At 36.7% G+C, this 23,527-nt stretch overlaps 1 protein-coding gene across 1 annotated transcript in view; it reads right to left on the bottom strand.

Moving 5' to 3' along the window:
* Cpr66D (Cuticular protein 66D) overlaps positions 1–23,527 on the bottom strand; it is an 89,183-nt gene that overhangs the window by 18,946 nt on the left and 46,710 nt on the right. The window contains exon 3 of the mRNA XM_074181882.1: positions 14,803–14,982. Within this exon, the coding sequence (XP_074037983.1) occupies positions 14,803–14,982 (180 nt within the window). The remainder of the gene's footprint in view (positions 1–14,802; positions 14,983–23,527) is intronic.

The raw sequence follows: 23,527 nt of genomic DNA, 5'->3' as shown, positions 1-23,527 counted from the left end.
AAATATAGTATCATTAAGGAATCTTAAAAGTTCCCATTTCCGGAAATTCGGTTGAAGAATGAGTAATCGTTAAATTCCACTTGAAATCATTCAAGCCAGAAATGTTTTGAATTTTCAATGAAATATTCCGAAAGACATCTGCCCGAGAGGTATGGGATGTATTTTTGAACTGAATAAGGAAACGTCCACATCAATTCGCCTATTAATGATCACCCGTCACCAGTAAAAGCTATGTTGTTGACTATACGAGTAGTCATATGAATTGTTGAGAAGATGATAATTTTCATCACAATATCATTTTGTTTTGATTATCGAGTTCGAGTGAAGTAAAAATCTTTCGTCTGGAAAAGCATTTGGTACGTGTACGAATGAAAATGAAATGGATTCATATTGGATTTCAAATACTTTTCCCAAAAACTTCCCAGTTCTCTCAACAGATAACCAAAATTATCCACCGAAATATAAACAAGCACTGAAACAACCATGGGATATATCCAATTCCAAACTTCCCCAGTATACAGGATGTTAATTAAGTATGTACCATAAACTCAACAGACGATTCTTCAGGTAATTTCAAGACGAAATGTTCAGATAAACATGGGTCCGCAAATCCTTCGTTTTCAAGATACAGGGTGTTGAAATAAAAATAACAAAAAAAGTTATTCGTGAATATCTTAAATATCCTTCACCCAATTTTGTTGTAATTTGGCAATGGTATTTATAACATTGAGAAGCCAGAATGTGATTCAATTTATTAAGTCCAGTGGCGTCTCGAGCGGGATTTCAACGAATATTTTTGACTTAAAAATGTACGCCACTGACTTTTGTGCAATTTATATTATTTCTCTAGATTGAGCAATTAGAAATACAACTTTTTTGTCTCTTAAATATGTTTCGTATCTTGCTTAGTTTTCAAGAAAAAAAAGTCGACCTAATTGCACATCCTTGGACACATTAATAATATGGGGAATTAATTGTTTCTTTTAGAAGTTATTATTATCACAATTTTTCATTACAAATTATGTAACAATAACAACAAATATCAAATTACATTAACATCTAGACTGACGAATTGCACTAAATTAAGTGTTGGAAATAGCCTCCATTGGCTTTAATACAACCGTCTAGCCGCCTCATCATTGAATTTCGCACTTTTCTGAAGATATCTGGCGTATTTTTTATTATGTCACATGCATTAATGATTTTATTCCATAAATCCCCTTCACTTTGAATAGCAGTTTTGTATACCAACACTTAAAGGTGTCCCCAGAGAAAATAATCTGAGAGATTCATTTCGGACGAGCGAGGTGGCCATGGGTGTTAGAGTTCATGATTCATTAAACCATATGTGAAGGCCCAGGGAAACTTCCAACCAAGTAATGATAGAATGATATATCTTTTGGCTGAAGATCTTTTAGGTAAAATATTTCCATAGATATAAAAAACTGATATTTTGGCCAAATAATTATGAGCACAGTTATTCACAAGTACAAACTATACAGACGATAATGTCAAATAATGATTTTGGTATTTAGGTTAGGTTCATAGATATTAAGAAATGATGGATACAGCACCAATTCGTTCGTTACTGAAACAAAAGATATATTTTTCATCAGTGCATGAATACGGTGAAAAAACTGAAAGTTACACAGCTTTCACAAAGTTTTACAGCAATGAAATAAACTTAACCTACACAACCGATAGATACATTTTGATGATTTTGAGATATTCCACATTAGTCCCAATAATGCATTTACAAGTTTGTATTATCGTTTTCATTTTCCGAAAAAACACTTCCAAAATACAAATCATGAAAGTATAAAACAACAACAAAAATTAATTGGTGCCCCGGGGCGACTTCATTGATTCCAGTGGCGCATTTGCTTTTTCAGCTGCAGGAAAACCCGGAAAAACCTGAAGCACCACATCATATGAAGATGTCCTCTCTTTCATGAAACAAAATGTAGGGTATCACCAGAGGCTCCAATAAATTCAATACATCGCCAGAACACTCAGTGACACGACTATCGTCAACCTGAAGATAATCTTAACATATATCCCTCGTACACAAAGTTCAGTCAATCAGAATGCATGCCATTTCATGATTTTGAAAATTGTGCTTTCAAGAAGACAATTTCATGTTTGTTGATTCAAAACAAATTCACACGATATACCGTCTCGAGATCTTATCAAATTATCAAAGGCTCAAATCAATTGCAATTGTATATTTCAACTGAATGAACTTGATTATATGAGGTAGTCGAATCGAATGACCTCCATTTGATTTGGGATCAATGAAAGAAATATTTAATTTCAGATCAATTTCATGAAACTTCTACTGTCTTATTGTGATCTTATTCAGTAGCATTTTCGAAAACCCATCAGCAAAATATGGTTGCCTGAGAAAAAATCATTGCATTTGCAGGTTTTCACCTGTTTTCTCCATTCTGGAGGTAATGCAAAACAAGTTGATGAGGATGATTGTGAATGCTTCTTGGTTCGTGCGGAATGAAGCCAGCCGCAGAGATTTGCAGCTGCCTTCCATTCGGCAGTCCATTCAGTTGAGGAGTCAGAGAGTTTTTAATGGAGCAGGAACTACTTGCTGCGGAGAGAGTTCTTCACTGCTGTTACCTCTTGTGGCGTTGTTTCATACTAAGGTGAGTATACGTCTCTCCGGAATCCAAATGGTTCGTTCGTATGATGTTTCCATCTACGAACTGCACATCCTCTCCGTAGTCTCCGCATCGTCCTCTTTTGAGATGAACCATTGCACATTTTCTATCCCAAAAGTTGTACCGATAGCTCTTCAACCACCCTCAAGGACTGATGGAAATTCTTTACTCCAGAGGCACAAATTTTCAGATCATCCATATAAAACAAATGATTGACCTTCTGCCACCTGTTTCCGTGGGTACCACAGTTATACCCTCGAGTATTTCTGTGTACAAGGGATAATGGCAATAGTGAGATACAGTAGAAAAGGGCACTGGGAGAATCGTCCTAAAATACACCTCTTCTGGAAGTGACCCACCCTGTTTGGGTGTCATACTGCGCTAGGGCTGGAGTTCTCGTAGAACCTTAAGTTTACCCCAATACTTCTCGCTTGACTCACTAGTGACTTTTAGGCAGTCACAAGCATTTGTATTATATCAAGGCAGTGCTGTTTGGTGGCCAGCAGCACGCCTTGACCCAAAGTGTGATGGATACGTCATAGTTTGGTAGCTATTCGTCGCATTGCGAGTGTAAAAGGCCTGTTGGCCGCCCTGTAATCCATCACACATTAGATATAAAACGCGTGTTGTCTCGTCGACGTGATCTTAGACTTCATCTTGTGTACCCGCCGTTCAGTTTTCTGAACTGCAAGGCCGGGATATCGTTCTTCCGATTTGGAAAGCGATTGGACGATGCCCCTTCCATGATTCTCAGGAACCAAGTTTTGAGTCTACCGGGTTTTAATCCTGTAGACCCACGACCGGCGCGGCAGAAATAATAATGTTTTCCTTCCCAGGTGCTCCTAGGCTACCGGTCCAGTCTTGCACCAGTTGGCCGGGTAAGTGGTCGCGCAACTCACCAAAGACCTCAGATATCAGTGACCATCCCTGCTCTTTTTTTTCACCGTAGTGTGCACTGGTCAGGCCCTATCCCCCGAAGCCCCGATACATTCGGGAGGGCGTGCCAGCATTATCAACCAATGACCACTCCCCACACCATGAGGTAAGTGATCTTTGGGTCCGAAAATCATGCCCGGAGCAAGCGCAGTGAGCCAAGAATGACAGACAGACTTCTGCATGTGTGCGGCTGAGATTTCTGCCTTAGTGCGGCAAACCGGTATGACTTTAAGATTCGAGAGTAGAGAGGGTATCATTCCACCAAGGATTCCAGTAATCAGAACAATCATCATGACAGAGCGATCTGGATAGAGTTCGCGGAGTTCGAAGAGAAAATATCGATATTTTATCCAATTATCCTCATCTTTTCTGACAATATTTGTCTCGCCAGGAACTGAAAACTTCTCAAAAAATATTGTTTTGCTCTGGTGGTCAAGAGAGATCATGCTTATTAGCTTGTATGAGCCTGAGGGTGGGGAACGAATACTTTCAATAAATTCGGCACTTCTCGTTCCCCACAACGGTTTTAATATCCCCCGGAGCCTAGGGTGTCTCGTCAATACCGTAAGAGTGCCATAGATGGTAATATAGCACTCTTACGCTAGTTGCACACACACCGATTTTGGACGGCCAGTTTAAAATCGGCCGATATTTTATTGGTGGCGGGTGCTTGCACACTCACTGGATTTTTATCGGTAAAACAATCAGTTGCTTTGTTGTCGTAATCAGCACGCACTACCAAAACGAAATTAATGCGTAGTAACTTCAATTTCACCGAGCATTCGAGACTGGAATGGTCGGTAAAAAAACCGGTGAATATGCAAGATTGTATTTAGTCATGTACGCCACTACTTCCCGGTACTGCCGGCGATACAGTGGCAGTGGACGGCTGCTCACCGGTATTTTACCGACGACGATCACCGGTCGGCGTGTGTGCAAGGTCCCGTTGCCACATGTGGTTCACTATTGGAATTTGGACGACCTGTATAAAATCGGCCGTCCACAATCGGTGTGTGTGGAATTAGCCTTAGGGCTCCTAGGCCGGTCTTGCACCAGTTGCCCGGGTAAGTGGTCACGCAACTCACTAAATACCTCAGGTATCAGTGGTCATCCCTGCTCATTTATCATTATCAATATCATCATTATTTTCATTATTATAGAATATGATATTTCGGTTTCAAGAAAAAATACTTTTTACGAATATTACTCGAGAACAAGTACAAACATCACTTCGAAAATGTTCCGTTGTTGGATTTTTACTAACAAAACTATGTTCAATATACATAAAATTGTCTATCTATCGGATGTGAAACAAAATAATTCAAATAAATGAAAATTTTCAAAACCAAGAGGCTAATCAATGATAGAAATCATAAATAAAAACAGAAAGATACCTCCAAAAAAACTTATATACCTCTAATAAAAGTTCAAGTCATTGTCTATCTAACATAACGAGACATTTTAAATTAATGACGACTTTCAATAATCCGCAAAACCAATATAAATTTACTCTCTTAAACCCACAGAAGTTCTGTACTAGATGTCGAATTCATAATCTTTTCAATGGTGTGATCGATAACATAAAATATAGTATCATTAAGGAATCTTAAAAGTTCCCATTTCCGGAAATTCGGTTGAAGAATGAGTAATCGTTAAATTCCACTTGAAATCATTCAAGCCAGAAATGTTTTGAATTTTCAATGAAATATTCCGAAAGACATCTGCCCGAGAGGTATGGGATGTATTTTTGAACTGAATAAGGAAACGTCCACATCAATTCGCCTATTAATGATCACCCGTCACCAGTAAAAGCTATGTTGTTGACTATACGAGTAGTCATATGAATTGTTGAGAAGATGATAATTTTCATCACAATATCATTTTGTTTTGATTATCGAGTTCGAGTGAAGTAAAAATCTTTCGTCTGGAAAAGCATTTGGTACGTGTACGAATGAAAATGAAATGGATTCATATTGGATTTCAAATACTTTTCCCAAAAACTTCCCAGTTCTCTCAACAGATAACCAAAATTATCCACCGAAATATAAACAAGCACTGAAACAACCATGGGATATATCCAATTCCAAACTTCCCCAGTATACAGGATGTTAATTAAGTATGTACCATAAACTCAACAGACGATTCTTCAGGTAATTTCAAGACGAAATGTTCAGATAAACATGGGTCCGCAAATCCTTCGTTTTCAAGATACAGGGTGTTGAAATAAAAATAACAAAAAAAGTTATTCGTGAATATCTTAAATATCCTTCACCCAATTTTGTTGTAATTTGGCAATGGTATTTATAACATTGAGAAGCCAGAATGTGATTCAATTTATTAAGTCCAGTGGCGTCTCGAGCGGGATTTCAACGAATATTTTTGACTTAAAAATGTACGCCACTGACTTTTGTGCAATTTATATTATTTCTCTAGATTGAGCAATTAGAAATACAACTTTTTTGTCTCTTAAATATGTTTCGTATCTTGCTTAGTTTTCAAGAAAAAAAAGTCGACCTAATTGCACATCCTTGGACACATTAATAATATGGGGAATTAATTGTTTCTTTTAGAAGTTATTATTATCACAATTTTTCATTACAAATTATGTAACAATAACAACAAATATCAAATTACATTAACATCTAGACTGACGAATTGCACTAAATTAAGTGTTGGAAATAGCCTCCATTGGCTTTAATACAACCGTCTAGCCGCCTCATCATTGAATTTCGCACTTTTCTGAAGATATCTGGCGTATTTTTTATTATGTCACATGCATTAATGATTTTATTCCATAAATCCCCTTCACTTTGAATAGCAGTTTTGTATACCAACACTTAAAGGTGTCCCCAGAGAAAATAATCTGAGAGATTCATTTCGGACGAGCGAGGTGGCCATGGGTGTTAGAGTTCATGATTCATTAAACCATATGTGAAGGCCCAGGGAAACTTCCAACCAAGTAATGATAGAATGATATATCTTTTGGCTGAAGATCTTTTAGGTAAAATATTTCCATAGATATAAAAAACTGATATTTTGGCCAAATAATTATGAGCACAGTTATTCACAAGTACAAACTATACAGACGATAATGTCAAATAATGATTTTGGTATTTAGGTTAGGTTCATAGATATTAAGAAATGATGGATACAGCACCAATTCGTTCGTTACTGAAACAAAAGATATATTTTTCATCAGTGCATGAATACGGTGAAAAAACTGAAAGTTACACAGCTTTCACAAAGTTTTACAGCAATGAAATAAACTTAACCTACACAACCGATAGATACATTTTGATGATTTTGAGATATTCCACATTAGTCCCAATAATGCATTTACAAGTTTGTATTATCGTTTTCATTTTCCGAAAAAACACTTCCAAAATACAAATCATGAAAGTATAAAACAACAACAAAAATTAATTGGTGCCCCGGGGCGACTTCATTGATTCCAGTGGCGCATTTGCTTTTTCAGCTGCAGGAAAACCCGGAAAAACCTGAAGCACCACATCATATGAAGATGTCCTCTCTTTCATGAAACAAAATGTAGGGTATCACCAGAGGCTCCAATAAATTCAATACATCGCCAGAACACTCAGTGACACGACTATCGTCAACCTGAAGATAATCTTAACATATATCCCTCGTACACAAAGTTCAGTCAATCAGAATGCATGCCATTTCATGATTTTGAAAATTGTGCTTTCAAGAAGACAATTTCATGTTTGTTGATTCAAAACAAATTCACACGATATACCGTCTCGAGATCTTATCAAATTATCAAAGGCTCAAATCAATTGCAATTGTATATTTCAACTGAATGAACTTGATTATATGAGGTAGTCGAATCGAATGACCTCCATTTGATTTGGGATCAATGAAAGAAATATTTAATTTCAGATCAATTTCATGAAACTTCTACTGTCTTATTGTGATCTTATTCAGTAGCATTTTCGAAAACCCATCAGCAAAATATGGTTGCCTGAGAAAAAATCATTGCATTTGCAGGTTTTCACCGTTTCTGAAAGAAAAAAGAAAGGTTATACCACATTATTACTGCCATTCGATGTGATCTATGATTTTTCTATATTTTCTTGAAAGGTGACATCTCATTCTAGATAGTTTGTTTCTTTGATTTATTTTTAATCAAGAATTTTTCACCAGTTTGATTTTGTTTCATCGGCACCGTTGATAATATTTTGGTTGAAATCATGTATATAGGTAGCTTGGAATCCATTCACAAGTATCGCAGTCTTTGGTCATGCTCTGCTGAAAATATTACTCAACTGAAATTCAGTTCGTTCATGTTGGTCAAATCAAGAAAACTGAATGCTCCCATCCATTTGATATATGTTTCGGTATTCATGTTGACTTTGGTCATTCGATTAGCCACCCAAGAGGTGCCTAATCGATTTGACCATTTCGGTTTCTGTCTTTCACCCTCTATCAAAATCTTTGGCGGCGTTTCTGATGGCGTTCCTACACGACGCAATAGTTATATTTTCAGCATTTCGTTTTGTTATCCTGTAAATATTAGAAATTCTACTGTTAATCTGTACTTGAGGCTGCTTATGTGAAGTGAGCCTGCGAACATTTTCATTTTTACTCGTATTATATATGAATCATATACATGGGACTTGTTCAATACGTGCACCTCATAGAATTCTTCAGACCACTTGAGAAATTATCCTCAACGATGTTCTCATTCAGTTTCACAGCATGCAAATGTATTGCTTTCTTTTTTGCAACCTCTGAATGACGTTTGAAAAAAACGAATCCAGTTCCCACAAACCATTCTTTTTTCTGTAGGGTTTCAAGTGAGACCCATATCAATGTTCAAGCCCCCAACAGTGGCTGATGAACGTTTGTTTGAAAGTAGTTGCATGGTGAATTTTACTAGTTCGGACTTCCATTGTCTAATATGTTTCGATATCTATGCAAGAAATGAATAAAATAGCAATATCTGAAATATAAATCATATTAGGCAATGAGACGTGAAAATGAAAATAAAATAAAACAAATAAAATAATCGAGATGGATAATGAAAATGGCGACATCGCGAAAAGGAAATGAAAATGATTAAAAATGGAAACAAGTAACAAAATTTGAAAAATTAAAACAGATTTGAAACAAGATTATCTAAAGGCGTTTCAATTATTAGTATCCACAATCGTTTTCGGAGGTTAACTGTTGAATGGATATCAGATCGAAAATATATGATAAACTTATAAATTTTTTTGGTAAATTGGTTTCACTACAATATTGATTGTAAGTAGAAATATTACAGTCACCATGAATCAATTGGAACATGCTACGTTAACTGCAGAGCTTAGTAAGTTGAAAAAAAAATAACTGATTGATATTTTTCTCATCTTCAAGCTACCAATAACTGTGAGCAATGGACCATTGACTGATTATGTGAAAAAACTTAGTGCAAGTGAAGTAAATATAATATGTGAAAAGGACTTGAATGCACAATGTGAAGTCGACTCAAGTTACCAGAATTAGTAGAAGGAACTTGATACTTTGTCAAAATTGACCTATCACCTCGAGAAAAAGACCCAAGAGCAAGAGGACCTGATTATGCAATTGAAACGGAATCTGAACCGGAATCTTCATGCATCACTTCAGTCGCCATATGTCACGATCGATACAAACACTCCAAATTCCATTCATTAATCTGGTGAAGAAGTGGAACAGAAAGAATTCCCCAAATGAATCTCTTCAATAGAAACTACCAACATAAAATAAATATAAACCAATTTATGGAAAAAAAGATAATACAGTTATCAAAACTGTACCGCGCATGGAACATGTCCATGTATCTCATATCGAGACTGGAATGGATTCCGTTAACTTGAGAGATTACTTGAAGACAACTTCTTCGGATATACATTTTGTTTGCGAACCATAGAATGGAAACGAATGTACCTGTATCTTTAAAAGTATCTTTCCCAATGGACCAATTGGATGCTACTCACAATCCAGCTATTTGGTCACAAGGATCCGTGGTAAGAGGCTTCAAATTCAAATCTGTTTAAAATCTGTTTTTTCGTTAATCAGCAATAGAAGGAAAGAAAAAAGATTCCTTTTGCAGCAATTTTAAAAATTTGGTTAATATATTGAATTCTTTTACATTTGATCAGCAATTCGTCGTAATAGGTGTTTCAGAACTTTGGCTGAGGGGGGCAGAAATAGGCAGAGTATGTCTGGATGGATATGTTCTTACTAGTCAATTTTGTAGAGAAAAGGGGATCCATGGTGGCACGGCCTTATTTGTGAAAAAAATACCTTGATTTCAATTATATAGATTTAACTTCTTTCAACAGCGAAACTAATTCGGAATTCTGTGGTTTGTTCGATTTGTTCGAACCGAGAGTAACAATCATTGTTGTCTATAGATTAGGCAAGGGCGTCGTCGAATTGTTTTTTGTGAATTTTGAAAATCTACTTTCTACCATTGTCAAAGCTTCAACTGATATAATAATAATGAGTGATTTCAATATCAACTTCAAATTAACTCCAATATCCTGAGTGGATTTCGAACTTTATTATCTTCCTTTGGACTAAAAATCACCATAAATGAGGGAACAAAAATCACAGCAGCTTCTTTCAGTCAGATAGATAATATCTTAACGAACCTTGATGACGAATCTATCGCACAGGTATTTTTGAACCCTGCATAGCGAACCATAAAGCTCAATATATTATGATTCATAAAAATTTCAAAACCAGCCAAAACTGTTCATATAAAAGGAGAATTACACAAATAGGTTTGAGAAAACTCAAAGAATCACTCTTAGAAATAAAGTGGGAAATTTCTCAGCACAATCAAGAGGTTAATGTATTAGCATCTCACATAACTGATGTCTATTCAAGTTTTTGAGTGTTTTCCTCAAAAAAGAGTTGCAGCTCATAAACAAACATCCCTGGTGTGTTGGTTTGATGATTCTCTTAAATCTTTCAGAAAGTCATTGATGAGTATCAAAGTTATCGCAGATAGCAATAAAGACCCTTTCGATATAAATTTGTACAAAAAACTCGAAAAGAATATCATCAACGGATAACATTGAGTAAAAAACGGGCATACGATGAATTTATTATCTCTTCTAGAAATAGATCATCCGCATGTTGGTGGATAATAAATTATGAACGTAACAAAACAAAGGCTGTTTCAAAAACACCCCTGATATCTCCCGAGAATTTCAACAATTTTTTTGTTAATATTGCGGATACCACCATTAAATCTTTACCTCAGATGGAAATGGATCAATGGATCAATTAATTTCGAAGAAATGTTGTAGTTCCTTTTTTCTCGGTCCCGTCACCGAACAAGATATTATGAGCGCGAATAATTGTTTGAAATCTTCAAACTGTTTAGATGCCTAAAATTTGAACGCTCGTATCATCAGGAAAACCCTACATATTATAATTTCGCCGTTTACAGGACTGGTCAACCTCATATTTGAAGAAGATGTTTTTTCTGACGCTTTCAAATATGCGAAAGTAATTCCAGTTTTCAAGAAGGGTTACCCATGTTTCGTGGACAATTACAGGCCCATATCTATCATCTCTATTTTTTCCAAAGTCGTTGAAATAATAATGAGAAAGCGTCTGTATCATTAGTTCGAGAGTCGAGGGTCAAGTGGGTTTCGCAAAAATCGTTCTACTTCTCTAGCTGTCTTTGATGTTGTTGGATCTATTGTTGAAGGATTCGAGAAGGGTGTGCACACTGCCATAACGCTTTTCGACTTGTCTACGGCTTTTGATCGTGTATTACACAGTATACTTCTAAAAAAATTGTGTTATTATGGAGTTAGAGGGGTATCTCTGTCACTCATATACCATACCTTTCAAAAGGTATCAGGCGGTTTCGTGTAATAATGTTACATCAAATTTTGAACCTGTTGAGCACGGTGTTACACAAGGTTCAATACTTGGGCCCCTGGTCTTTGTTATTCATGTTAATGACATGTAATTTCATGTCTCCCTATAAGGACATTCTCTATGCAGATGACACAATTTTGATATATAGCACTCAATCAACATCTAACATTCCACAAGTGATGGAAGAAGTTGGAAATCAAGCCAACACTTGGTTTCTAATAAATAAATTGAAGTTGAACAGTGACAAAACTCAAAATTTTGAGTTCATAACTGTAGGTTCAGCTAACAAAAGTGTGAAATTACTTGGCATTATTCTCGACAGTACTTTATCTTGGCATCAACATACAGATCTTCTCGCAAATAAACTATCTAGTGCAATATATATCCTTCATAAATTGCAAAACATCAGAAGCGGTGAGATTCCAAAAATGACGTATTTTGCGTTATTCCACTCACACATCAGCAACGGTGTTGTTCTTTGGGAGAACTCTCCTGGTTCGATGATAATTTTCAAATTACAGAAAGAAACTGTGAGAATACTGGCAAGCTCAGGTTTCCGGGAGCACTGTAGACCATTATTCAAAAAATTACATATCATGCCGTTGCCAAACATTATATATTTATCAGGCGCTACTGGAAATCAGAAAAAATGCTCAGTTGCTAGAGAAATAGTCTGGCATACACCAACACTTCACGAGAAATGCGGACAAGGTGAGAACATGCCGTTTCAACAGATCAAAAATTGATTCTGTTGATTACAAGCTTTTCAAATCTCTGCCAAATAACTTTAAAGAGCGTAGTATCACCAAATTCAAAAGAGCCATCAAGAAAATGCTACTCAACCAATGTTTTTACTCAGTCTCGGAATACTACGATCATTTCAGGACAGTTCACGTCAGCTATGTCTACTCGAGATGAAATATACTCACCGGTATCGATTGTACTGTGGTAGTCTGTAAATACACCTGTTATCATGGGTGTATATTTTTTTATTTATATCTGTAAGTAGGCAACCCCTCCGTTCCTTAATATTTTTACAAATTATGTTTATTTAAGAAAGCCTTGACATGCTACAAATATGAAAATTTAACGTAGTTAATAAACCTATTCTATTCTATTCCATTCCATTCCATTCCATTCCATTCCATTCCATTCCATTCCATTCCATTCCATTCCATTCCATTCCATTCCATTCCATTCCATTCCATTCCATTCCATTCCATTCCATTCCATTCCATTCCATTCCATTCCATTCCATTCCATTCCATTCCATTCCATTCCATTCCATTCCATTCCATTCCATTCCATTCCATTCCATTCCATTCCATTCCATTCCATTCCATTCCATTCCATTCCATTCCATTCCATTCCATTCCATTCCATTCCATTCCATTCCATTCCATTCCATTCCATTCCATTCCATTCCATTCCATTCCATTCCATTCCATTCCATTCCATTCCATTCCATTCCATTCCATTCCATTCCATTCCATTCCATTCCATTCCATTCCATTCCATTCCATTCCATTCCATTCCATTCCATTCCATTCCATTCCATTCCATTCCATTCCATTCCATTCCATTCCATTCCATTCCATTCCATTCCAATCCGATCCATTATTTTCTATTCTATTGAGTACAAACACTTGTCAGTACGAAACATAAACAAGAGTGGTTTCTAATGAGAACTCAAACATTATTTGGCTCACCCATCTTGTGTAGAATTTATTGATTATTTTGAGCAAATTTGTAAAATGAATTATCACAAAATAGATAGCGAACATTCTTCAGAGTATCTTATCACGTGAGAAACATTCATATCAGAGAAGAAATCACCACATATTGTAAAATTGGAAGAATTTCTTGAATAACAATCCGAATCTACCGAATTTATACTCCGGTTAAATTCGGTTCATCCGTTTAATTTTCTCAACGTCATCCATGTGAGCCACCTATGTCATTTTCTTCTCGAAATAACGACATGAATATAGAAAATGGAATGTGGAATGTGCATAAACTTTCTAATGTGTCTATATAATCAGTTTCGGAACATACCGTGTAACATGATTCACTTCAACTCCAATTACCAATTGGAAATCATTCCGGTGGATGGCCCCACAAATCTGGGTTGATATCATTTAAGGGTATGACATAAAATCAGGAATTATCAGTACGTGTTCAAGAATTTTCGATTGTTTCATTCAGTGATAGTTTATCTAGACTAGAATGGGACGCCTCTTTGTGAACATTTGTTAAAATACTTTAGTGTTAGAATGAAAGAAAGCGAAAACAAAAAACTTTTACGAGAAAAGTGTAAAAACTAATTTCGTTCTCATCAAATTTGAAGTATTCAATTGTCTAACTGCATATTTCAATGGAATCAAGTTTTTTTCCGGCATTGGGAGCGGAACTTGAGTTTTATATTTGATTTAATGACATCGAAAGTATGCAATTTTATATGAATGCAAATTATTTGATGAATAAGTTTGGCGGGTACGTCGCAGACGATTGAAAGACGAATTAAAAATAATGTTTTCCTAATTTCCTTCAGTTCATAACTTTATCTGAGAGCAGAAGTTTGATATATGATGAAAAGTTGAAATTCCATGTTTGAACCAGTATTTCAATATTAGAATTTGAAATGAGAGAAAATGTCTTCTGTTCTATTGAAGTTCAGTGAATTGCAACGGAATTCATGAAATGTAAAAGAAAGAGGAGGTAAAATGTTCATAGAATTCATTCTGAACTCAATTGCTTTCTTCTTTACTTTGGAGGTTTTCATAATTTTTTACATGGAGTTGGAGAAGTGAAATCCAAGAAAATTTTGTTTCCAAAAACAAATCTGTCCTGAAAATATACCTCTCACAATTTCAAGGTATAATTTTTCCATGAATGTGTCTAATCTTCGTTTCTTCAGAGATTTCGGAATTTTTTGGGATATGCATTCTATTTACGTACATTTTCCAGCCGGAACATGGATATTTACACCGTGAATAAATAACAGACTTGATGAATAGTCATTAACAGGATCAAAATATCTGAAAATATGTATAACTTTCTCCCAAAAGAATATCGGATAGTAAATGTGACTCTCAATCATCTCATCCATTCTCATGTCAACAGAACTGATTTTTTTTTATTCAGATTACTCATCAATTTCTTTCAATTCCAGTTCATCCACCCATTTCGAACAAAATCCTCAAAGTCCTTTCATATCACCGAATCGGACGTTCAAAAACATTTTTGTGCATCGCATCTCCAAGCAAACTAATTCCAATATCTGTCCGACCCATATCTCGGAACTCACCTCAGCTTTGAATCCTTCTTTGGGATCAGCCGTGTATGAAACCGTGCGGATGAATCCATCGGAGTCTACCACCGAATAACTTCCTGTAATTTTGTTGCCTTCTCTCTGTTCCTTTCTGTTCTGATAGTTCGTGTACAAATCATCTTTCACATCGAAGCCGAACTGGTAGGAGGGGTTGGGCTGAAACAAAGTAAGGGGAGCTTTTAGACTGGAACAGTGACAAAAGGTTGTAATTTACAATCTATTACAGCACATGCTACTGCTCTCTCGATTTTACGAGGCTACAGGAAAGGAATGAAAAAGCCGGGAGTTACAGACTCAGCAGACTGATGATAGTGCAGGAAATTTTGCCCAATAAAACAGTGGCATGAAAAGTAAAATTTTTAATTCAAAACAATATTATTCCATATTTCAAGTTGTATAGGTTAGCATTCTTTGAAGCAAACTATAATAATCATATCAATTACCAGCTCAACGTTCCCGAGAACAATAATTCACTCTTTGAATGCTCGATAACAAAACCGTCAATAAAGTCATATTTCACTATTATTGTTAGCGATATGAATGTCAATATGAATATAAACAATGATCATAGTGTAGAATACCTCTTGATTCTGAATTTATTTTGTCAGCAATTATTAACTTAACAAGAATCCAGAAATAACACTTCCAAAATATAAATCATGAATTAATGAAACCTGCAGCACCACATCATCTGAAGATCTTGATGTGCCAGTCCTCTCTTCCATCAAATAGAACTAAGGGGGTTTCCAGAGGCTCCAATAAATTCAATACATCGCCAGAACACTTCGTGACGCGTCCGTTTCGTCTTTGACCAAGACATAATAATGACCAGATTCAACGCCAGAACCACAGTGAACAATGATTGCATGGAGATTGTAATAGTGGTCGTAAGAGTTTGGTGCTTCCGTTAGAGTTTGAGTCATGTTTGAAGATCATCAGTATTATTGTTAGATTGACTGGTGCCTCGGCTATACTTATTTTCTCATAACAGTTAATTCATGTATAATCTGAAGAAGGTAATGATTATATCTTTATCAGAAATAATCTGCCAGACGAGACACTGAAATAATACTGTTGATAGACTGGCATTATTACTAACCTTTTTTATATATTACTCAAATTGGAATTGGTGTATCGTCACCACCTCCCTGTATAGTGTGTTTGTCTGATTGAGTAGAGTTTTTGTTTTCATTTTTTTTTTGATTATATTCTTATCGCGAGAAGACTGTGGTTTTCTGTCTGCCGCGAGAGGAAGAACATATAGACAAAAGGTTCGATTCCGGAGAAAGAACCGAAAGTGCTCGAGAAAACTGCAGTTGTACTGGAAAAGTGCAGTTTCTTATCTCTCTCTCTCTCTCTCTCTATTCACCGATTCCTCAAGTGCCGTTGTGATCAAAATCAAGGTAAGGAAATCACAGACACGTTAAATTCTCTCTTTTTGATATCATTATTATTGTTAGTTAATTCTCATTCATTAGCACCACTGAACAGAACGAACTACTCGATAATTTTCAAAGACCTATTAAAACAGTCCACTACGTTACCCAATATATAACATGGTCCATACGAGCCGGATATTGTAAATTCTTGAAAATTTTCGTTTGTTCGTTTTGTTCAGACTCTTTAGTTCTCAGACAAATACATTTAATTTTCTCCTGTTGGCAAAAAACCCAAGAAGTCAACGTTCTGTTGAATACCTCTCTATCGTTTTGTTTTTTAATTTCACATCCGATCTTTACTTGTTTTTTTTTTTTTTGAAAAATATTTAATACTTGGAGTTTTTTGCTAGAGGTGAGATATTGAATCTCAATATACGAGGTGTAATCGAATAATTTTGTTCGGTACGATTATTTAGCAAGCTATTTTGAAGCTTGTTATTTAGCAATTCAGTGGTAGTTCAAGATGACGGCTAACGCGAATAAAATAAAACAATGTCGGGCTCTTCAACAAATTTGTATAGACCGTATGAGCGATATTGCTGAAATAGCAGAAGCTGCCAAAACGTCTGTGGATCTTCATTCTCTATTTAAATCAATGTGTTCGCACTTAGAAAATATTTATCAAGACTTTGAAAAGCATAATGCAGTTCTTTTGCCACTCCTCATTTCAGTGGATGAATATGACAATGAGGAATTTAAAGTTCTATTCAGAGGATTTTACAAGCATTATTATGCAGCAAAATCTACCTTTTCTCAATTATTCAATACAGTCGATGTTGTAAACAACCCAAGTCCACCCGAAATGAGTCATGTGAGATTGCCAAAAATCGAACTTGTTAAATTTGATGGCAATTTCAAGCAATGGAAAACCTTTATTGACATGTTCAACAGTTTAGTCCATGATAACTCCTCTTTGAAAAACATAGATAAATTCAATTACCTAATCTCATCTCTGTCGGAGTCTCCGTTAGCACTTGTGAAGTGTAACCCTATCTCGGATGCAGACTATATTGTTGCATACAATTCTTTCATAAAACGTTACGAAAACAAAAGACTCCTTGCGAATGCTCACTATCTCGAGTTAGAAAATGCTCCTCGAATCCCTGATAATAATATTTCCTCTCAAAATCTCAGAAAACTCGTAGACACGTTCACAGAAAATATTGCAGCTCTGAAAAATTTAGGGTTTCCTACAGACCAATGGAGCTTTTTGCTTTTTAATATGCTTGTACGGCGGTTAGATTCAAATACAGTTGGTCGATTCGAAATTGAAATTGGTTCTGATGACATACCGACATTTGATGACCTTCGAGATTTCGTGCTAAAACAATCTAGTACCTTAGATAGAACTTTCGATTGCACACAGAAGAAAATTCCTAAACCCGATATTAAAGCCAGAACACATTTGCAAAACTCATCTTCCAATTTTACCCCCAGAAGATCGTTTCACGCCCAGGTTAAACAAGTGATCTGTTCAGTTTGTGATGGCAATCATCATATTTACAAATGTCCACAATTCATCTCTTCGAATGTTAAGGATCGCTTTAATATGGTGAAAACGAAAAGATGGTGCTTCAACTGTCTCGGTTCAAGACATGTGATAAAAGATTGCACTTCAAAATCACACTGTCTTGATTGTGGGCAGACACATCATACTTTGTTACACTTTGGCATCACCGCTCCTCCCATAAATCAACTTCATCAAGATCAAAGCTCATCTCTGCCTCCTGTAGGAGATAATCTACCACAAAATCAAGCTACTTCTGCTTTCACGAACATCAAACCCTCAACTCATTCTCAATGTCAACCGTCGAACATGAATACTACCATACTCTTATCAACAGCTCTTATTGAAGTTCTTGATGCCCGCGGTGACTATCAGCAAATTCGTGCCCTCCTCGATTCACGTTCACAAATCAATATTATAAGCCAAAGTTGCTGCAATCGTCTTGGATTATATAATCAAAAACACAATATTTCCCTTTCCATCCAAGGTATAAATGAAATGAATTCCTCAGCTTCTAAAGCAGTCTCCCTGCAGATTCGCCCGTGCACTAGCCCTAAACCTCTTATCAAGTTGAATGCCATCGTAATGCCCAAGGTTTGTAATAAAATGCCTAGTCATGACCTCAATGTCTTGGTCTCATTTGTCGAACCTCAAGTTTGCTGACCCTCATTTCAACATCTCCAATGAAATCGATCTTCTTCTAGGAGCCGAAATATTTTTTTTGATCCTAAATAGTGGTCGCCGGCCTGGGAAACATAACGAACCCAACGCATTTCATACCATTTTTGGTTGGATTCTCATGGGATCAATTCCCAACCCTTCTAGTTCGGAATTACTCACATCTTTACATTGCTTTTGTAATCCTTATCTCGACTCTACACTCAAACGTTTTTGGGAACTGGAGGAAGTCCCAAGAATATGTAAGTCCTCTCCTGAAGATTCTGTTTGCAAAGATATATTCTCTAAAACTGTCTCCCGAACAGCCTCAGGCAGATATATAGTCTCACTTCCCTTTCGAGCCAATGCACCTATATTCTCTAATTCTCTAGAACTCGCTCTCCGACGATTTCATCTTCTCTAACTCAAATTGAATAGAAATCCTTCATTAAAAGAACAGTATTCCGAATTTATGCGGGATTATCTCTCTCAACACCATATGTCACCTATAACAGAAACATACAATAACGCTGATGAATATTTCATCCCACATCATTGTGTTTTGCGACCAGAAAGCGCTACCACCAAACTGAGAGTGGTATTCGATGCTTCTGCGAAAACCACAGGTGGGGTATCACTCAATGATACTTTATTAATAGGACCCAAGCTTCAGAGTGACTTGGTTACTCTCCTATTGAATTTCAGAATAAATTCTATCGCTCTCATGGTAGACATTCGTCAAATGTATCGTCGAATTCTCCTTTCCATACAGGATAGGAAGTATCAGAAAATTCTATGGAGATTCTTTCCAAACAAGCCAGTTCAGAAATACGTTCTAAATACTGTCACTTATGGAGTGAGCTCGGCCCCTTTTCTTGCGATAAGAACCCTTCTGCAGCTTGCTCAGGATGAAGGTGAAGAATTCCCCTTGGCAGTTGAAGCCATAAAAACCTCCTCCTATGTAGATGACATCGTGACAAGTTACCAGTCAGTTCAAGAAGCTCAAAGTCTCAAATCTCAACTCATTTCGTTGCTCAGAAGAGAAGGATTCGTGCTTCACAAATGGAAAAGTAATCACACTTCTTTATTTGCCCAAGAAGTTTCGGATAACTCTACCTCGCTTGATCTTAATAATGATTCAACTGTAAAGGTTCTAGGTTTACAGTGGAATGCTTCCGCTGATCATTTTTCTTTCACTATATGTTCCAAGTCAGTACCTTGCTCCAAGCGAAATATACTTTCCGAAATTGCCAGGATATTCGACGCCTTGGGATTTCTTAGTCCTCTTACTCTTTTTGCAAAAAGGCTCATTCAACATTTGTGGACCTTAGGAATAGGCTGGGACGAAAATCCTCCTTCGGAAGTGACATGCATTTGGAATCGGATAAAGGATGAGCTTCCAATTCTCTCAAACATTAGCGTTCCTCGCTTTCTATTCCATATCTCTTCTTTTTCCTGTACCCTGCATGGCTTTGCTGATGCCAGTGACCATGGTTATGCGGCCGTTATATACTGTCGATATGAAACTATGGATGACATACGCGTTAGCCTGATATGCGCAAAATCCAAAGTATCTCCTCTTAAAATCCTCTCTACTAGCTGATCTCCTCTTTTTTGTTATAAAGATTTTTGACGAACAAATTCCCGTAAGCAATATTTTTGCCTGGTCAGACTCATCAACAACCTTGTCATGGATACGTTCGTCTCCTCATAAATGGAAAACTTTCGTGAGTAACCGCGTAAGTCGAATTCAAGACAAGCTCTCCCCTGAAGTTTGGCATTACGTTCCATCAAAAGACAACCCTGCTGATTGTGCATCTCGAGGCCTTTTTCCATCCCAGCTAATAGATCATTCCCAATGGTGGGCGGGGCCTTCTTGGCTTCGCCAACCTTCGACGTTTTGGCCCTCCATGGTTAGCTCCGCTGAGTTAGATGCAGAATATCTCCTGGAAGAAAAAAAGAACTGTTTTGTCCACCCAAAGAGAAAGTAATTTTTTCGATATCCTGTTAGAAAAGTATTCCTCCTTCACCAAAATTCAAAGGATTGTCGTTTATGTAAAGCGTTTCCTTCATAATTGTCAGCTTCCTCCTTCCTAACGAAAGTTGTCTTACCTCACGTTCGAAGATCTCCATCATGCTTCACTCTCCCTAGTTAAACATATCCAATCTCACGTGTTCCACTCTGAAATCTCCTCCTTACTCAGTGGAAAAGTTTTAGAGAAATCACTCCGCAAGTTGAATCTCTTTCTTGACACAAATGATCTCTTGAGAGTAGGTGGTCGTCTCACACACTCCAAACTCACTTATGACAAAAGACACCCGTTATTATTACCCAGCAAACATCGGTTAACCGACTTAATAATCGAAAGTGTACACTGCCAATATTTCCACCCTGGTTTCCAAACTCTGTATTTTATGTTACTCCAGAAATACTGGATATTATCTGCGAAACGCACCATCCGTAAGAAACTTTCGAAGTGCCTTACATGCTGGAAACAAAATCCCATTCCATCCCGAGCTTCAATGGGAAACCTCCCTCCATTACGCGTGTCACAGATGAAACCATTCTCTTGCATTGGCATCGATTTCGGCGGACCCTATTCCATAACTCTCGGTCGACATCGTGGTGCGAAAACCCACAATGCCTATATTTGCCTCTTCGTGTGTTTTGCGACTAAGGCACTCCATTTAGAGTTGGCGACAGATTTGACATCCGAGACGTTTTTGGCAGCTCTGCGGCGCTTGATTGCTCGACGTGGTAGGGTTACAAAGATATTTAGTGATAACGGGACTAATTTTATTGGAGCTTCTCGAATCCTCAAAGGTTTTCATATTGCTGCTCAACAAGAGCTAATCGAGTGGAGTTTTATCCCCCCTTCTAGTCCTCACTTCGGTGGATTGTGGGAGGCTGGTATCAAGTCAGTTAAAAATCACATCTCTAGAGTCCTTGGAAATCAGCTTCTTACCTACGAAGAATTAACACTTTATTGGTCCAAGTAGAATCAGTTTTGAATTCTAGGCCGCTCTGTCCGATCAGCTCTGACCCTAATGATCTGTCCGTTCTCACTCCAGGTCATTTTTTAACTCTGGAACCGCTGAATGCTTCCCCCGATGAAGAGATTGGCAAAGTCACGTTGAATAGACTATCACGGTGGCAGTTGATTCAACATTTACATAAAAATTTCTGGTCGCGATGGAGCAAAGAGTATCTCCATACCTTGTTCCAGCGAGGCAAGTGAACTGATCCCACTGTTAACATTGAACTGGGTACGATGGTTTTAATTAAGCACGACTCAATGCCTCCCTCACGTTGGCAACTTGGCCGTGTGGTCGACGGGCACAGACGGAACAGACAGACGGAATAATACGCGTTGCCTCAGTAAAAACTCCTACTGGATTGCTCAAATGGTCAGTGGTAAAGCTTTGCCCTTTACCACTCGAAAATAATCAATAAAATGCCTCGGCATTTTAGGTGGGCGGTATGTATCGTCACCACCTCCCTGTATAGTGTGTTTGTCTGATTAAGTAGAGTTTTTGTTTTCATTTTTTTTGTTTATATTCTTATCGCGAGAAGACTGTGGTTTTCTGTCTGCCGCGAGAGGAAGAACATATAGAAAAAAGGTTCGATTCCGGAGAAAGAACCGAAAGTGCTGCAGTTTTCCTGCACTTTTCCAGTTGTACTGGAAAAGTGCAGTTTCTTATCTCTCTCTCTCTCCCTATTCACCGATTCCTCAAGTGCCGTTGTGACCAAAATCAAGGTAAGGAAATCACAGACACGTTAAATTCTCTCTTTTTGATATCATTATTATTGTTAGTTATTTCTCATTCATTAGCACCACTGAACAGAACGAACTACTCGATAATTTTCAAAGACCTATTAAAACAGTCCACTACGTTACCCAATATATAACAACAAGGATGAGGGAATCTTCCAAGGAAAGGAAGGAAGTAATCAATTTTAAAATAAGAAACTCTATACATGGATGTGTAGATCATGTAAAGGAGTAACTTTCAGACACAAACTGGAAGAAAGTCCTCCTGAAACAGCTACTTTTATATAAACATTGAATCACACGAAAGAAAAAAAATTCTTTCGAAACAAATACTTTTATATGAACACTGAATTATACAGAAGATACTTTTCTCTACTCACTTTGTATTTCAAACATTCGTTGTGGAATAAAATCAGATATCATTCACATGAGTTCTACTTTAAATGAATGGTAATAAATTGCACTTACATGGAACACTGTCACCCTCACTGGTATACACCGATGTTTCGCCTCAAGACACTTGTCCCAGGGCTCTTCAGTACCAAATTGGTTAACATTAAAGAAAATACACACAGTTCATTCATGAATTATAGTTATATATTTATTATATATTATAATTATAACATTCTATAATGTTATCCAATTTGGTACTGAAGAGCCTTGGGACAAGTATCTTAATTACCATTCATTTAAAGTAGAACTCATGTGAATGATATCTGATTTTTATTCCACAACGAATGTTTGAAATACAAACTGAGTAGAGAAAAGAATCTTCTGTATAATTCAGTGTTCATATAAAAGTATTTGTTTCGAAATAATTTTTTTCCTTTCGTGTAATTCAATGTTTATATGAAAGTAGCTGTTTCAGGAGGACTTTCTTTCAGTTCGTGTCTGAAAGTTACTTCTTTGCATGATCTACACATCCATGTATAGAGTTACTTATTTTAAAATTGATTACTTCTTTCCTTTCCTTGGAAGTTTCCTTCATCCTTGTTTTTTGTATCAAGATGGAGTAGTAGAAAGCCAAAAACTTTCTTTCCCAAAAATTATTACTCCTTAAAATATATTTAATTCAAATCATACAAGTACTGTAATGACCAGAAAATATTGCGTTAAAAACATTGAACGATGAAAAAAATGTACAATATATCACATGTTGACATATCTACTCAACTCCACATTCCTATGATTTCATGTATTTTTATTCTCTTTCGCTCTAAATCAACGTATATCTTCATTTGGACATCATGGATCAGGCGGTATAGTTTTTTGTGAATCAGTATTGCTTCTTCAATCGCTGTTATTGCTGTTTCAATATCCGCTCT

Source organism: Leptinotarsa decemlineata, unplaced genomic scaffold (assembly GCF_025532065.1).
Source record: "Leptinotarsa decemlineata unplaced genomic scaffold, Ldec_3_MD MMD2_tig00026317_RagTag_RagTag, whole genome shotgun sequence".
In the NCBI taxonomy this organism is placed as follows: domain Eukaryota; kingdom Metazoa; phylum Arthropoda; class Insecta; order Coleoptera; family Chrysomelidae; genus Leptinotarsa; species Leptinotarsa decemlineata.
Note: the sequence above shows the minus strand (reverse complement) of the source record. Positions and strands in the feature narration are given on the sequence as shown.